We start from the raw sequence: 15,608 nt of genomic DNA, 5'->3' as shown, positions 1-15,608 counted from the left end.
GCATTCTGAGACCAGTGACCCGCGGTGCGGAATGCGAGAACGGCGGCATTCTGAGACCAATGATCCGCGGTGCGGACGGTGAGAGCGGCAGCATTCTGAGACCAGTGACCCGCGGTGCGGAAGGCAAGAACGGCGGCATTCTGAGACCAGTGACCCGCGGTGCGGAATGCGAGAACGGCGGCATTCTGAGACCAATGATCCGCGGTGCGGACGGTGAGAGCGGCAGCATTCTGAGACCATTGACCCGCGGCACGAACGGTGAGAGTGGCGGCATTCTGAGACCAGTGACCCGTGGTGCGAACGGTGAAAGCGGCGGCATTCTGAGACCAGTGACCAGCAGTGCGGAAGGCAAGAACGGCGGCATTCTGAGACCAGTGACCCTCGGTGCGGAATGCGAGAACGGCGGCATTCTGAGACCAATGATCCGCGGTGCGGACGGTGAGAGCGGCAGCATTCTGAGACCATTGACCCGCGGCACGAACGGTGAGAGTGGCGGCATTCTGAGACCAGTGACCCGTGGTGCATACGGTGAGAGCAGCGGCATTCTGAGACCAGTGACCAGCAGTGCGGAAGGCAAGAACGGCGGCATTCTGAGACCAGTGACCCGCGGGGCAGACGGTGAGAGCGACGGCATTCTAAGACCAGTGATCCACGGGGCAGACGGTGAGAGTGGCGGCATTCTGAGACCAGTGATCCGCGGGGAAGACGGTGAGAACGGCGGCATTCTGAGACCAGTGACCCGCGGTGCGGACAGTGAGAGGGGCATTCTGAGACCAATGATCCGCGGTGCAGACGGTGAGAGCGGCAGCATTCTGAGACCAGTGACCCGCGGTGCGGACGGTGAGAGCGGCAGCATTCTGAGACCAGTGATCCGCGGTGCGGACAGTGAGAGGCGGCATTCTGAGACCAATGATCCGCGGTGCAGATGGTGAGAGCGGCAGCATTCTGAGACCAGTGACCCGCGGTGCGGATGGTGAGAGCAGCGACATTCTGAGACCAGTGACCGGCGGGGAGGATGGTGAGAGCGGCGGCATTCTGAGATCAGTGACCCGCGGTGCGGACGGTGAGAGAGGCGGCATTCTGAGACCATGTATTCGCAGTGCAGACGGTGAGAGCGGCAGCATTCTGAGACCAGTGACCCGCGGTGCGAACGGTGAGAGCGGCAGCATTCTGAGACCAGTGACCCGCGGTGCAGACGGTGAAAGCGGCGGCATTCTGAGACCAGTGACCAGCAGTGCGGAAGGCGAGAACGGCGGCATTCTGAGACCAGTGACCTGCGGGGCAGACGGTGAGAGCAGTGACATTCTGAGACCAGTGACCCGCGGAGAAGACGGTGAGAGCGGCGGCATTCTGAGACCAGTGACCCGCAGTGCGGAAGGCGAGAACGGCGGCATTCTGAGACCAGTGACCCGCGGGGCAGACGGTGAGAGCGACGGCATTCTAAGACCAGTGATCCACGGTGCATACGGTGAGAGCAGCGGCATTCTGAGACCAGTGACCAGCAGTGCGGAAGGCAAGAACGGCGGCATTCTGAGACCAGTGACCCGCAGGGCAGACGGTGAGAGCGACGGCATTCTAAGACCAGTGATCCACGGGGCAGACGGTGAGAGTGGCGGCATTCTGAGACCAGTGATCCGCGGGGAAGACGGTGAGAACGGCGGCATTCTGAGACCAGTGACCCGCGGTGCGGAAGGCAAGAACGGCGGCATTCTGAGACCAGTGACCCGCGGTGCGAAATGCGAGAACGGCGGCATTCTGAGACCAATGATCTGCGGTGCGGACGGTGAGAGCGGCAGCATTCTGAGACCATTGACCCGCGGCACGAACGGTGAGAGTGGCGGCATTCTGAGACCAGTGACTAGCAGTGCGGAAGGCAAGAACGGCGGCATTCTGAGACCAGTGACCCGCGGGGCAGACGGTGAGAGTGACGGCATTCTAAGACCAGTGATCCACGGGGCAGACGGTGAGAGTGGCGGCATTCTGAGACCAGTGACCCGCGGTGCGGACAGTGAGAGAGGCGGCATTCTGAGACCAATGGTCCGCGGTGCAGACGGTGAGAGCGGCAGCATTCTGAGACCAGTGACCCGCGGTGCGGACGGTGAGAGCGGCAGCATTCTGAGACCAGTGATCCGCGGTGCGGACAGTGAGAGAGGCGGCATTCTGAGACCAATGATCCGCGGTGCAGATGGTGAGAGCGGCAGCATTCTGAGACCAGTGACCCGCGGTGCGGATGGTGAGAGCAGCGGCATTCTGAGACCAGTGACCCGCGGGGAAGACGGTGAGAGCGGCGGCATTCTGAGACCAGTGACTCGCGGTGCGGAAGGCGAGAACGGCGGCATTCTGAGACCAATGATCCGCGGTGCGGATGGTGAGAGCGGCAACATTCTGAGACCAGTGACTGGCGGGGAGGACGGTGAGAGCGGCGGCATTCTGAGATCAGTGACCCGCGGTGCGGACGGTGAGAGAGGCGGCATTCTGAGACCAAGTATTCGCAGTGCAGACGGTGAGAGCGGCAGCATTCTGAGACCAGTGACCCGCGGTGCAGACAGTGAAAGCGGCGGCATTCTGAGACCAGTGACCAGCAGTGCGGAAGGCGAGAACGGCGGCATTCTGAGACCAGTGACCTGCGGGGCAGACGGTGAGAGCGGTGGCATTCTAAGACCAGTGATCCGCGGGGCAGACATTGAGAGTGGCGGCATTCTGAGACCAGTGACCCGCGGTGCGGACAGTGAGAGCGGCGGCATTCTGAGACCAGTGATCCGCGGTGCAGACGCTGAAAGCGGTGACCTTCTGAGACCAGTGACCTGCGGTGCAGACGGTGAGAGCGGTGACCTTCTGAGACCAGTGACCTGCGGTGCAGACGGTGAAAGCGGTGACCTTCTGAGACCAGTGACCTGCGGTGCAGACGGTGAGAGTGGCGGCATACTCAGACCAGTGATCCGCAGTGCAGATGGTGAGAGCGGCGGCATACTGAGACCAGTGATCCGCGGTGCAGACGGTGAGAGATGCGGCATTCTGAGACCAGTGATCTGCGGTGCGGCCGGTGAGAGCGGCGGCATTCTGAGACCAATGATCCGCGGTGCAGACGGTGAGAGCGGCGGCATTCTGAGACCAGTGACCCGCGATGCGGACGGTGAGAGCGGCGGCATTCTGAGACCAGTGACCCGCGATGCGGCCGGTGAGAGCGGCGGCATTCTGAGACCAGTGATCTGCGGTGCGGCCGGTGAGAGCGGCGGCATTCTGAGACCAGTGACCCGCGGGGAAGACGGTGAGAGCGGCGGCATTCTGAGACCAGTGACTCGCGGTGCGGAAGGCGAGAACGGCGGCATTCTGAGACCAATGATCCGCGGTGCGGATGGTGAGAGCGGCAACATTCTGAGACCAGTGACTGGCGGGGAGGACGGTGAGAGCGGCGGCATTCTGAGATCAGTGACCCGCGGTGCGGACGGTGAGAGAGGCGGCATTCTGAGACCAAGTATTCGCAGTGCAGACGGTGAGAGCGGCAGCATTCTGAGACCAGTGACCCGCGGTGCAGACAGTGAAAGCGGCGGCATTCTGAGACCAGTGACCAGCAGTGCGGAAGGCGAGAACGGCGGCATTCTGAGACCAGTGACCTGCGGGGCAGACGGTGAGAGCGGTGGCATTCTAAGACCAGTGATCCGCGGGGCAGACATTGAGAGTGGCGGCATTCTGAGACCAGTGACCCGCGGTGCGGACAGTGAGAGCGGCGGCATTCTGAGACCAGTGATCCGCGGTGCAGACGCTGAAAGCGGTGACCTTCTGAGACCAGTGACCTGCGGTGCAGACGGTGAGAGCGGTGACCTTCTGAGACCAGTGACCTGCGGTGCAGACGGTGAAAGCGGTGACCTTCTGAGACCAGTGACCTGCGGTGCAGACGGTGAGAGTGGCGGCATACTCAGACCAGTGATCCGCAGTGCAGATGGTGAGAGCGGCGGCATACTGAGACCAGTGATCCGCGGTGCAGACGGTGAGAGATGCGGCATTCTGAGACCAGTGATCTGCGGTGCGGCCGGTGAGAGCGGCGGCATTCTGAGACCAATGATCCGCGGTGCAGACGGTGAGAGCGGCGGCATTCTGAGACCAGTGACCCGCGATGCGGACGGTGAGAGCGGCGGCATTCTGAGACCAGTGACCCGCGATGCGGCCGGTGAGAGCGGCGGCATTCTGAGACCAGTGATCTGCGGTGCGGCCGGTGAGAGCGGCGGCATTCTGAGACCAGTGATCCGCGGTGCAGACGGTGAGAGCGGCGGCATTCTGAGACCAGTGACCCGCGATTCGGACGGTGAGAGCGGCGGCATTCCGAGACCAGTGATCTGCGGTGCGGACGGTGAGAGCGTCAGCATTCTGAGACCAGTGACCCGCGGGGCGGACGGTGAGAGCGGCGGCATTTTGAGACCAGTGATCCGCGGTGCGGACGGTGAGAGCGGCGGCATTCTGAGACCAGTGATCCGCAGTGCGGACGGTGAGAGCGGCGGCATTCTGAGACCAGTGCTCTGCGGTGCGGCCGGTGCGAGCGGCGGCATTCTGAGACCAGTGATCCACGGTGCGGACGGTGAGAGTGGCGGCATTCTGAGACCAGTGACCAGCAGTGCGGAAGGCGAGAACGGCGGCATTCTGAGACCAGTGATCCGCGGTGCGGACAGTGAGAGCGGCGGCATTCGGAGACCAGTGATCCGCGGTGCGGACGCTGAGAGCGGCAGCATTCTGAGAGCAGCGGCATTCTGAGACCAGTGACCCATGGTGCAGGCGGTGAAAGCGGTGACCTTCTGAGACCAGTGACCTGCGGTGCAGACGGTGAGAGTGGCGGCATACTGAGACCAGTAATCCGCAGTGCAGATGGTGAGAGTGGCGGCATACTGAGACCAGTGATCCGCGGTGCAGACGGTGAGAGAGGCGGCATTCTGAGACCAGTGATCTGCGGTGCGGCCGGTGAGAGCGGCGGCATTCTGAGACCAGTGATCCGCAGTGCAGACGGTGAGAGCGGCGGCATTCTGAGACCAGTGACCCGCGATGCGGACGGTGAGAGCGGCGGCATTCTGAGACCAGTGACCCGCGGGGCGGACGTTGAAAGCAGCGGCATTCTGAGACCAGTGATCCACGGTGCGGACGGTGAGAGCGGCGGCATTTTGAGACCAGTGACCCGCAGGGCAGACGTTGAAAGCAGTGGCATTCTGAGACCAGTGACCCGCGGTGCGGACGGTGAGAGCGGCGGCATTTTGAGACCAGTGATCCGTGGTGCGGACGGTGAGAGCGGCGGCATTCTGAGACCAGTGACCCGTGGTGCGGACGGTGAAAGCGGCGGCCTTCTGAGACTAGTGATATGCGGTGCGGACGGTGAGAGCGGCGGCATTCTGAGACCAGTGATCTGCGGTGCGGACGGTGAGAGCGGCGGCATTCTGAGACCAGTGATCCACGGTGCGGACGGTGAGAGCGGCGGCATTCTGAGACCAGTGATCCACGGTGCGGACGGTGAGAGCGGCGGCATTCTGAGACCAGTGACCCGTGGTGCGGACGGTGAAAGCGGCGGCCTTCTGAGACTAGTGATCTGCGGTGCGGACGGTGAGAGCGGCGGCATTCTGAGAACAGTGACCCGTGGTGCGGACGGTGAGAGTAGCGGCATTCTGAGACCAGTGATCCACGGTGCGGACGGTGAGAGCGGTGGCATTCTGAGACCAGTGATCCGTGGTGCGGACGGTGAGAGTGGCGGCATTCTGAGACCAGTGATCCACGGTGTGGACGGTGAAAGCAGCGGCATTCTGAGACCAGTGACCCGCGGTGCGGATGGTGAGAGTGGCGGCATTCTGAGACCAGTGATCCACGGTGCGGATGGTGAAAGCAGCGGCATTCTGAGACCAGTGACCCGCGGTGCGGATGGTGAGAGTGGCGGCATTCTGAGACCAGTGATCCACGGTGCGGACGGTGAGAGTCGCGGCATTCTGAGACCAGTGACCCGCGGTGCGGACGGTGAGAGTGGCGGCATTCTGAGACCAGTGATCTGCGGTGCGGACGGTGAGAGTGGCGGCATTCTGAGACCAGTGACCCGCGGTGCGGACGGTGAGAGCGGCGGCATTCTGAGACCAGTGACCCGCGGTGCGGACGGTGAGAGTGGCGGCATTCTGAGACCAGTGATCTGCGGTGCGGACGGTGAGAGTGGCGGCATTCTGAGACCAGTGATCTGCGGTGCGGACGGTGAGAGTGGCGGCATTCTGAGACCAGTGATCCACGGTGCGGACGGTGAGAGTGGCGGCATTCTGAGACCAGTGACCCGCGGTGCGGACGGTGAGAGTGGCGGCATTCTGAGACCAGTGATCCGCGGTGTGGACGGTGAGAGCGGCGGCATTCTGAGACCAGTGACCCGCGGTGCGGATGGTGAGAGTGGCGGCATTCTGAGACCAGTGACCCGTGGTGCGGACGGTGAGAGTGGCGGCATTCTGAGACCAGTGACCCGTGGTGCGGACGGTGAGAGCGGCGGCATTCTGAGACCAGTGACCCGCGGTGTGGACGGTGAGAGTGGCGGCACTCATTCTGCGGATTGTCACCATGGACTTTACCACAGGGATAAAATCAGCAGTGAAGAAGCAGCAAAATCTGCTAGTAAAGCGCAGCTACCACACTCTGGTTAATATCCGTGACTGACGTCAGTAAACGGTAGAATTCACAGCTTTTAGTCAGAATCTGCCAAGAAAGTGGAGTTCTAATCACCAAAACGTCAATTGTCTCATTAGAACCCGCCAATGATTTCCCGCCAGTCTTCTGTTATCTCCCAAATCCCGGCCATTACTAATGCTGCACTATTCCCGCATCCAACATGGCCGATTTTTACCACTGCCCTTACATAAGATGGCGGCACTCCACTTCCGTCCACTCTCACCTTGAAGCGGAAGTGCCAGCGACAAAGATGGTGGATACAGTTTCCGCGGGTCGCAATTAATACGCTCTGCCAGGATCATGAGTTTACAGTCAGTGGCCACGCGAGTTTTATTCTACCCGACCCTGCTGTATAACGTTGTCATGGAGAAGATATCCCGCCGGAAATGGTATGACAGGATCGACGAGACGGTTATTCTTGGAGCGTTGCCCTTCCGGGGAATGAGCGATAAGGTAAGCGCGCATGCGCAGTGTAAGTAGTGGCGGCTGCGCAGTGAGGGGATGTGATGGACTGTAGGTCCGCCATTCACGGCTCCAGGAGCCGATCGTGTCTCGGCACATGCGCTGTATGGGAATATTGGCCACTAATGGCCACCAGAGAGGAGGAGGCTCCTGGGCCGCCTGCCACTGTCACCAGCGGGATGTGGAGGCATTTTCTGTTAGTTTCTTTCTTTGCATTGTCGTGATGTAACCCGCACGGTACCGCCATTGCTGCGACCAAAATAATCCAACTGATAACGGCTTTTCAGGGTTTTCTTGTCGCGTCAACCGGCGACATTTCTTGTAAGGACAGAACGTCGCCATCACAGGCACCAAAATTGTCGTTCAGTTTGAGGAAAAAATACCCAGACCCCGATATTTACTGCATGTGCGCCCACCTGGGCCAGGGGTCTCGCCCTCGGAGGGTAAACGCGCAGCACATAGACAAAATGTGAATTTGGGGTCTGAGGTGACACTTTTAATGATACCATATTGGATTTTCTATGCACCTTCTGATAATTTTTGTGAACATTTTTGGCTTTTATTTTATTTAAATGTCTGGGTTATGGTAGATATATAGGGGTCATTACAGGGTCGGCGGTAACATGCACTTTTTTTGTCTTCTTTAGTTTATACATAAAACAGTTTTAGTGTCCAAAGATAATTTTCATACTTTATTTTGATTTTTTTTCTTTTAAATTTTTGCAATTTTATTTTAATTTCCTTTTTGTGTCCCCTAATTGGCCACATACAGTAATTTTGTCACACAATTAACATCATAGTAATGTACCCATCTTGTAGTTTCCCAATCTTGTAGTAATGCCCCATCCCGGACCCCGTCTTGTAGTAATGCCCCATTCTGCTCCCCATCTTATAGTAATGCCCCATCCCGGACCTCATCTTGTAGTAATGCCCCATCCCGGACCTCATCTTGTAGTAATGCCCCATCCTGGACCTCATCTTGTAGTAATGCCCCATCCTGCTCCCCATATTATAGTAATGCCCCATCCGGCTCCCCATCTTATAGTAATGCCCCATCCTGGACCCCATCTTATAGTAATGCCCCATCCCGGACCTCATCTTGTAGTAATGCCCCATCCTGGACCTCATCTTGTAGTAATGCCCCATCCTGGACCTCATCTTGTAGTAATGCCCCATCCTGCTCCCCATATTATAGTAATGCCCCATCCTGGACCTCATCTTATAGTAATGCCCCATCCTGGTCCTCTTCTTGTAGTAATGCCCCATCCTGCTCCCCATCTTATAGTAATGCCCCATCCCGGACCTCATCTTGTAGTAATGCCCCATCCCGGACCTCATCTTGTAGTAATGCCCCATCCTGCTCCCCAACTTATAGTAATGCCCCATCCCGCTCCTCATCTTATAGTAATGCCCCATTCTGGTCCTCTTCTTGTAGTAATGCCCCATCCTGCTCCCCATCTTATAGTAATGCCCAATCCCGGACCTCATCTTGTAGTAATGCCCCATCCCGGACCTCATCTTGTAGTAATGCCCCATCCTGCTCCCCATCTTATAGTAATGCCCCATCCCGGACCCCATCTTGTAGTAATGCCCCATCCCGGACCTCATCTTGTAATGCCCCATCCTGCTCCCCATCTTATAGTAATGCCCCATCCTGGTCCTCTTCTTGTAGTAATGCCCCATCCTGCTCCCCATCTTATAGTAATGCCCCATCCCGGACCCCATCTTGTAATGCCCCATCCCGGTCCTCTTCTTATAGTAATGCCCCATCCTGGTCCCCATCTTGTAGTAATGCCCCATCCCTGTCCCCATCTTGTAGTCATGCCCCATCCCGGTCCTCATCTTGTAGTCATGCCCCATCCCGGTCCTCATCTTATAGTAATGCCCCATCCCGGTCCTCTTCTTATAGTAATGCCTCATCCTGCTCCCGATCTTGTAGTAATGCCCCATCCTGGACCCCATCTTGTAGTAATGCCCCATCCTGGACCCCATCTTGTAGTAATGCCCCATCCTGGACCCCATCTTGTAGTAATGCCCCATCCTGGACCCCATCTTATAGTAATGCCCCATCCTGCTCCCCATCTTGTAGTAATGCCCCATCCCGCTCCCCATCTTATAGTAATGCCCCATCCCGCTCCCCATCTTGTAGTAATGCCCCATCCTGCTCCCCATCTTATAGTAATGACCCATCCCGGACCCCATCTTGTAATGCCCCATCCCGGTCCCCATCTTGTAGTAATGCCCCATCCTGGACCCCATCTTATAGTAATGCCCCATCCTGCTCCCCATCTTATAATAATGCCCCATCCTGCTCCCCATCTTATAGTAATGCCCCATCCTGGACCCCATCTAATTGTAATGCCCCATCCTGGACCTCATCTTATAGTAATGCCCCATCCTGCTCCCCATCTTATAGTAATGCCCCATCCTGCTCCCCATCTTATAGTAATGCCCCATCCTGGACCCCATCTTATAGTAATGCCCCATCCTGCTCCCCATCTTATAGTAATGCCCCATCCTGCTCCCCATCTTATAGTAATGCCCCATCCTGCTCCCCATCTTATAGTAATGCCCCATCCTGCTCCCCATCTTATAGTAATGCCCCATCCTGGACCCCATCTTATAATAATGCCCCATCCTGCTCCCCATCTTATAGTAATGCCCCATCCTGGACCCCATCTAATAGTAATGCCCCATCCTGGACCCCATCTAATAGTAATGCCCCATCCTGGACCTCATCTTATAGTAATGCCCCATCCTGCTCCCCATCTTATAGTAATGCCCCATCCTGCTCCCCATCTTATAGTAGTGCCCCATCCTGCTCCCCATCTTATAGTAGTGCCCCATCCTGGACCCCATCTTATAATAATGCCCCATCCCGGACCCCATCTAATAGTAATGCCCCATCCTGATCCTCTTATAATAATGCCCCATCCTGCTCCCAATCTTGTAATCCTTCTCACCTGACCTCGCTCCCTCGGCGAACCACGTTTTCTTCTCCGCCGCAACCCGGACAGTGATGGCAGTGAATGCCCGCAGCGACCGGCTCTGATTGGCCAGCGGCTAGTATTGGTATTGTGGCCCAGATCTGGTGTCTGCAGCTCTGTCCATTTCAATTGATTGTGCATCCAAGTCCGCCAGGAACGGACCGCAATCATCACTGGTGCCTGCGGCGGGACGCATGTGGCCCCTGGGCCGAGTGTTTGAGACCCCTGGTCCCGTTGTTCCAGTTATAAAGAGGTCCTCTCACCCGGTCAGCACTCGCCTGGTTAGCTTTTATTTTACTCTTGCTTCTATCTGCTTTTCTGGTTTTTGGTTTTTCCTTTACGCTGGCTCCAGAGATGCCGGCATTTTCATTGGCTACTGATTGTTATGGGCTTTCAAAAAGGGTCAGCACAGGCTTAAGACACGCCCCCGAGGATCCTGATAGCCACACCTCTTTGGTAAAAAAAAAATAAAACAAAAAAACAAATTAATTGGCAAATTGGCACCACACAAAAAGCCCAGATCTCTCGCACTGTATGGCGGATTTTAAAGATAACAAAATCCAGAATATTCAGGAGCGTTGGGATTAACATGAGCAAAAACCGCGCCCTTGTCACCTGGCGGCGGCTCCTGTTTAAGGTTCTTTTCCTTTGCTTCAAATCCTTTTACATTGCACCTATTTTGAAGACGATTTTGCACTTGTTTTTTTTGCTGTTTTGTTGTTTTTATAATCAGATCTTTGCAGATGATTAATTAGTTTCAAAAAATGCTCCAGTTTCCGGAGTGATTTTTTTCTTTTTAACATCAGAAATTTTTATACAAATATTGTTCGCATGCAATATTTTGTGATCTTGATACTTTTTGCATTTTAAAAAAAAAAGGCACAAAAACGGTCTAAGTAAAAAAATAAAAGTTAATTTTTTTGATGTTGCATTGAACTCATGAAGCCGCGGGCGTCAATTTTTCACAATATAACGACAACAGACGGGACAAAAAAAAATCATAGGTGGTCACATATCACGTTTTGTCAAGGACGCAGCGTCAGGAAAGGCTCCTGATTTACGGAGTTTTCCTTCCCCCGACCTGATCTTTGCAGCCGTCTGATTGGACAGTGCTGCGTTTCGAGCGTTCTCCATCAGGAGCCGCTCATTAGATCTGTGACTCCAAAACCTCCATGTGCACACAGCCTTAAATGCTGGCGGGCACCACCAATCAGCGTTGTTGCATCTGCTCGGCGGGGGGCGATTCTCAGCTTCGGTTCCTTGTATTTACTAATGGTTATGACGTTTTTTGCAGTTAATTAAAGAAGAGAACGTACGTGGAGTCATCACTATGAATGAAGAATATGAAACCAGACTCCTCAGCCCCTCGTCTCAGGTGCGTCTGCCGTCTGCAATGTCTAAGAAGTCTTCCCCAATATAACTAAGATATGACCGAGCTCTGGGGCCCCCACTAATCCGCAGAATGGAGGGGATGTTGCTCTGCATCGTCTGCACTGTATCCCCTGCACAGTCTGGTCGGCTGCAGTCTCCTGCATAGCTGGATACACAGGAGCACTGCTCTGCATCCTCTGCACAGTCAGGGCGCACTGTATCCCCTGCACAGTCTTGTCGGCTGCACTTTCCTGCATAGCAGGATACACAGGAGCACTGCTCTGCATCCTCTGCACAGTCAGGGTGCACTGTCTGCACTGTATCCCCTGCACAGTCTGGTCGGCTGCAGTCTCCTGCATAGCTGGATACACAGGAGCACTGCTCTGCATAGTCGACCGGCTGCACTTTCTTGCATAGCTGGATACACAGATCTGCACAGTCAGGGCGCACTGTATCCCCTGCACAGTCGGCCGGCTGCACTTTCCTGCATAGCTGGATACACAAGAGCACTGCTCTGCATAGTTGGCCGGCTGCACTTTCCTGCATCGCTGGATACACAGGAGCTCTGCACAGACAGGGCACACTGTATCCCCTGCACAGTCGGCCGGCTGCACTTTCCTGCATAGCTGGATACACAGGAGCACTGCTCTGCATCCTCTGCACAGACAGGGCGCACTGTATCTCCTGCACAGTCGGCCGGCTGCACTTTCCTGCATAGCTGGATACACAGGAGCTCTGCACAGACAGGGCGCACTGTATCTCCTGCACAGTCGGCCGGCTGCACTTTCCTGCATAGCTGGATACACAGGAGCTCTGCTCTGCATCCTCTGCACAGTCAGGGCGCACTGTATCTCCTGCACAGTCGGCCGGCTGCACTTTCCTGCATAGCTGGATACACAGGAGCTCTGCACAGACAGGGCGCACTGTATCTCCTGCACAGTCGGCCGGCTGCACTTTCCTGCATAGCTGGATACACAGGAGCACTGCTCTGCATCCTCTGCACAGACAGGGCGCACTGTATCCCCTGCACAGTCGGCCGGCTGCACTTTCCTGCATAGCTGGATACACCGGAGCACTGCTCTGCATCCTCTGCACAGTCAGGGCGCACTGTATCCCCTGCACAGTCGGCCAGCTGCACTTTCCTGCATAGCTGGATACACAGGAGCTCTGCACAGTCAGGGCGCACTGTATCCCCTGCACAGTCGGCCGGCTGCACTTTCCTGCCTAGCTGGATGGGCTGCGGCGCAGCTGAGCAGGAAACAAATTAGAAGGGTTCACAGCGCTCCACCAGCCTTGCATCCCCTTCAGTCTCAGGATCAGTACTCCCTTTTAGAAAATGGCACAGCAGGTCGGACCCCCGAACACCGCTCCATTCATCCTCTCTGGAGCTGCTGGAAAAAGCAGGGGGCGGCGCATAGAGCGTGAATGCAGCGGCGCTCGAGCATGTGCACCAACACTGCATCCTACTGGGACAAAAGAGCCCTGCTGTGCCAGATGGTGCGGGTCCCAGTGGTCGGACCCCCATCGATCAATCACTCATCCCCTATCCTATGGATATCTTGTTTTCACCCTTTCCTTTGCCCCCCATGTATTAGTCTGCTATCCACTTGTACCCCTCCATGCGTTTCACGATCTCTCTTCTTTCTTTCCAGGAGTGGGAAGCTTTGGGGGTGGAACAGCTGAGGCTCAGCACCATTGACTTCACCGGGGTTCCCACCCTCGAGCACCTACAGAAGGGGGTAGAGTTTGTTCACAAGCACAGGACAAAGGGCAACAGCGTCTACATCCACTGTAAGGCCGGCCGCTCCCGCAGCGCCACAATGGTGGCCGCTTACCTGATAGAGGTAAAACCTGCCACTAATCCCCGATTTATCCCATTAGGGCCCCATAATGGTCCTCGTTACATTAATGCTGACATCTATACACAACGGCTTGCAAAAGTATTCATCCCCCGGCGTTTTACCAATCTTGTTGCATTAAAACCCGTGTATATATTTTTGTCACCTGATTTGTGTGTGATGCATCAGCACTGAATAGTCTAAGTTGGTGAAGTGAGCAAAATATACGACCACAATAATCCGAAAAGTCTATGGAGGTGGCCTCCACTAAAGGTATGTGTCCACGCTCAGGATTGCTTCAGGATTTGGTCAGGGTTTTATGCAGGTAAAATCCTGATCACATCTGCACCTGAGGTCACTGGCAGGTCACCTGCGGTGTTCTTCTCATTGTAACGACATGCTGCATTCTGAAAAGACGCGCCGCATGTGCGTTTTCGCGGCTATGCCGCATGCGTTTTTTCCTGCATAGTGGAGACGGGATTTCATTAAATCCCCTCCACTATGCTGTAACATCTGGACGTTGCGGCTCAACGCAGCGTAAAAAACGCAGCGTTTCCTGAACGTGGAAACATACCCTAAAACACAAAAATTGCCAAAAGACATGTGGGACACTCCGCAGGTGTATGGAGGAAGGAGCTGTGGTCAGAGGAGACCAAAATGGAACTTTTTGTCCACCAAGGTAAATGCTATGTCTGGCGCCAAACCAACATAGCTCATCACCCCAAGAACACCATCCCCACAGTGAAACATGGTGGCAGCATCATGCTGTGGGGAGGTTTTTAGGCAGCAGGGACAGGGAAAATGGTCCAAGTAGAGGGGAAGATGGATGATGAGAAATACAGGGATATTCTGGAGCAAAACCTGTCTCACTCTGTCAGTGATTTGAGACTTGGACGGAGGTTCACTGTCCAACAAGACAATGACCCAAAGCATACGGCTAAAGCAACACTGGAGCCGTGTAAGGGGAAACGTGGAAATGTCCTGGAGCGGCCGAGTCACAGCCCCGACCTTCATCCACTGGAGAATCTGTGGTCTACACAGTACTGACTTTAGGGGGGTGAATAGTTCTGCACACTGAAGGTTTCAGTTATTTTGTCCTATTTGTTGTTTGCTGCACAATAAAAAGAAAACCAAATGTTCACAGATGTCGGCACGTTCTTCACATGAACCGATGCAAACCCTCAAAAAAACAGTGAAATTCCAGGTTGTGCGTTAGCATAACACAAAAAAATGACAAGGGTGTGAATACTTTCACAAGCCACTGTAGATGGTTTTGGCAGTAGGACATGAGTCCTGATTACAGTACCCATCATAGTAACCCTGCAAATTACGTATCAGGAAAACACCGTGTGCTAGACGATAAATCTGGCAAGCTTTCCGTGCAGCCGCCTGGCATTGAGCGCTATCGGCTACTGTTTTCTCAGATTGCACACTGGATTCTGTATGTTACGATTCTGGAGCACTGCCACCATTTTTGATTCTTTCTTGCAGAGATACAAGTGGAAGCCGGATGTTGCCGGCGACTTCATAGCGGAAATCCGTCCACATATCCTGATCCGCAGTCGGCAGCACCAAATGCTGGAGAGGTTTTATCTCTTAGTGACTAAGTCGGACTTGCCGGGACACGGAGGGTGACATGAAGATGAAATTTTCTAGAGTTGATTTTCGAAATAAATGTGTTTCTGGGTCCACGTGTGCCTGTGTGTGTATATGAGTGTATTATATACGTGGTGCAGATCTGTAGACGCGCCGTTATGCTGTCATTTCTCACCTATACTGGCACCAGTTTCCTCCTTATACTGGATATTATATGCGACCTGTTCCACATCCATCCCGGTAGAATGCATTGTCTGCATATATCTGAATACGTGATCCTACACTTACCCGATGACTGCAGTGACATAAGGGGCAGAGGACAGACTGGAGCCCCCCCTTATTAGTGATGGGTGGTCTGCTCCTGGCTCTTCACTGTAATTTCACAGATATACACGTGTGGAGGATTATTGTTACAGAGTTTCATTACAAAACTTGTAACATTTTGCCTTCTGCATCCTCTATGTATAATGGTTAATCAAAGACTGCATCCATCAGTGAGTGCAATCTCTAGCCTGTAATCCTTATTTGTCTTCTCCATCTTCTATGCATCACTGTACATAGCAGAAGGAGTAACCAGTGATCAGTGAGCTCTATAATCCTTATGTCTCTTCTCCATTCTCTATGTTTCACTGTACATAGCAGAATGAGTTACCAGTGATCAGTCAGTGAGCTCTGTAGTACTTAT

At 54.9% G+C, this 15,608-nt stretch overlaps 1 protein-coding gene across 1 annotated transcript; it reads left to right on the top strand.

Annotated features, from left to right (window-relative positions):
• The first annotated feature begins 6,901 nt into the window (after positions 1-6,901).
• PTPMT1 (protein tyrosine phosphatase mitochondrial 1) lies at positions 6,902-15,018 on the top strand. Its single transcript, XM_069739860.1, has 4 exons — positions 6,902-7,122; positions 11,413-11,493; positions 13,142-13,333; positions 14,819-15,018. The coding sequence occupies exons 1-4, from the start codon at positions 6,970-6,972 to the stop codon at positions 14,960-14,962; spliced, it is 570 nt and encodes a 189-aa protein (XP_069595961.1). The 5' UTR covers positions 6,902-6,969; the 3' UTR covers positions 14,963-15,018.
• Positions 15,019-15,608: the final 590 nt, after the last annotated feature.

This window comes from Ranitomeya imitator, chromosome 9 (assembly GCF_032444005.1).
Source record: "Ranitomeya imitator isolate aRanImi1 chromosome 9, aRanImi1.pri, whole genome shotgun sequence".
NCBI lineage: Eukaryota > Metazoa > Chordata > Amphibia > Anura > Dendrobatidae > Ranitomeya > Ranitomeya imitator.
The sequence above is the reverse complement of the archived record's forward strand: the minus strand, read 5'-3'. Positions and strand labels throughout refer to the sequence as shown.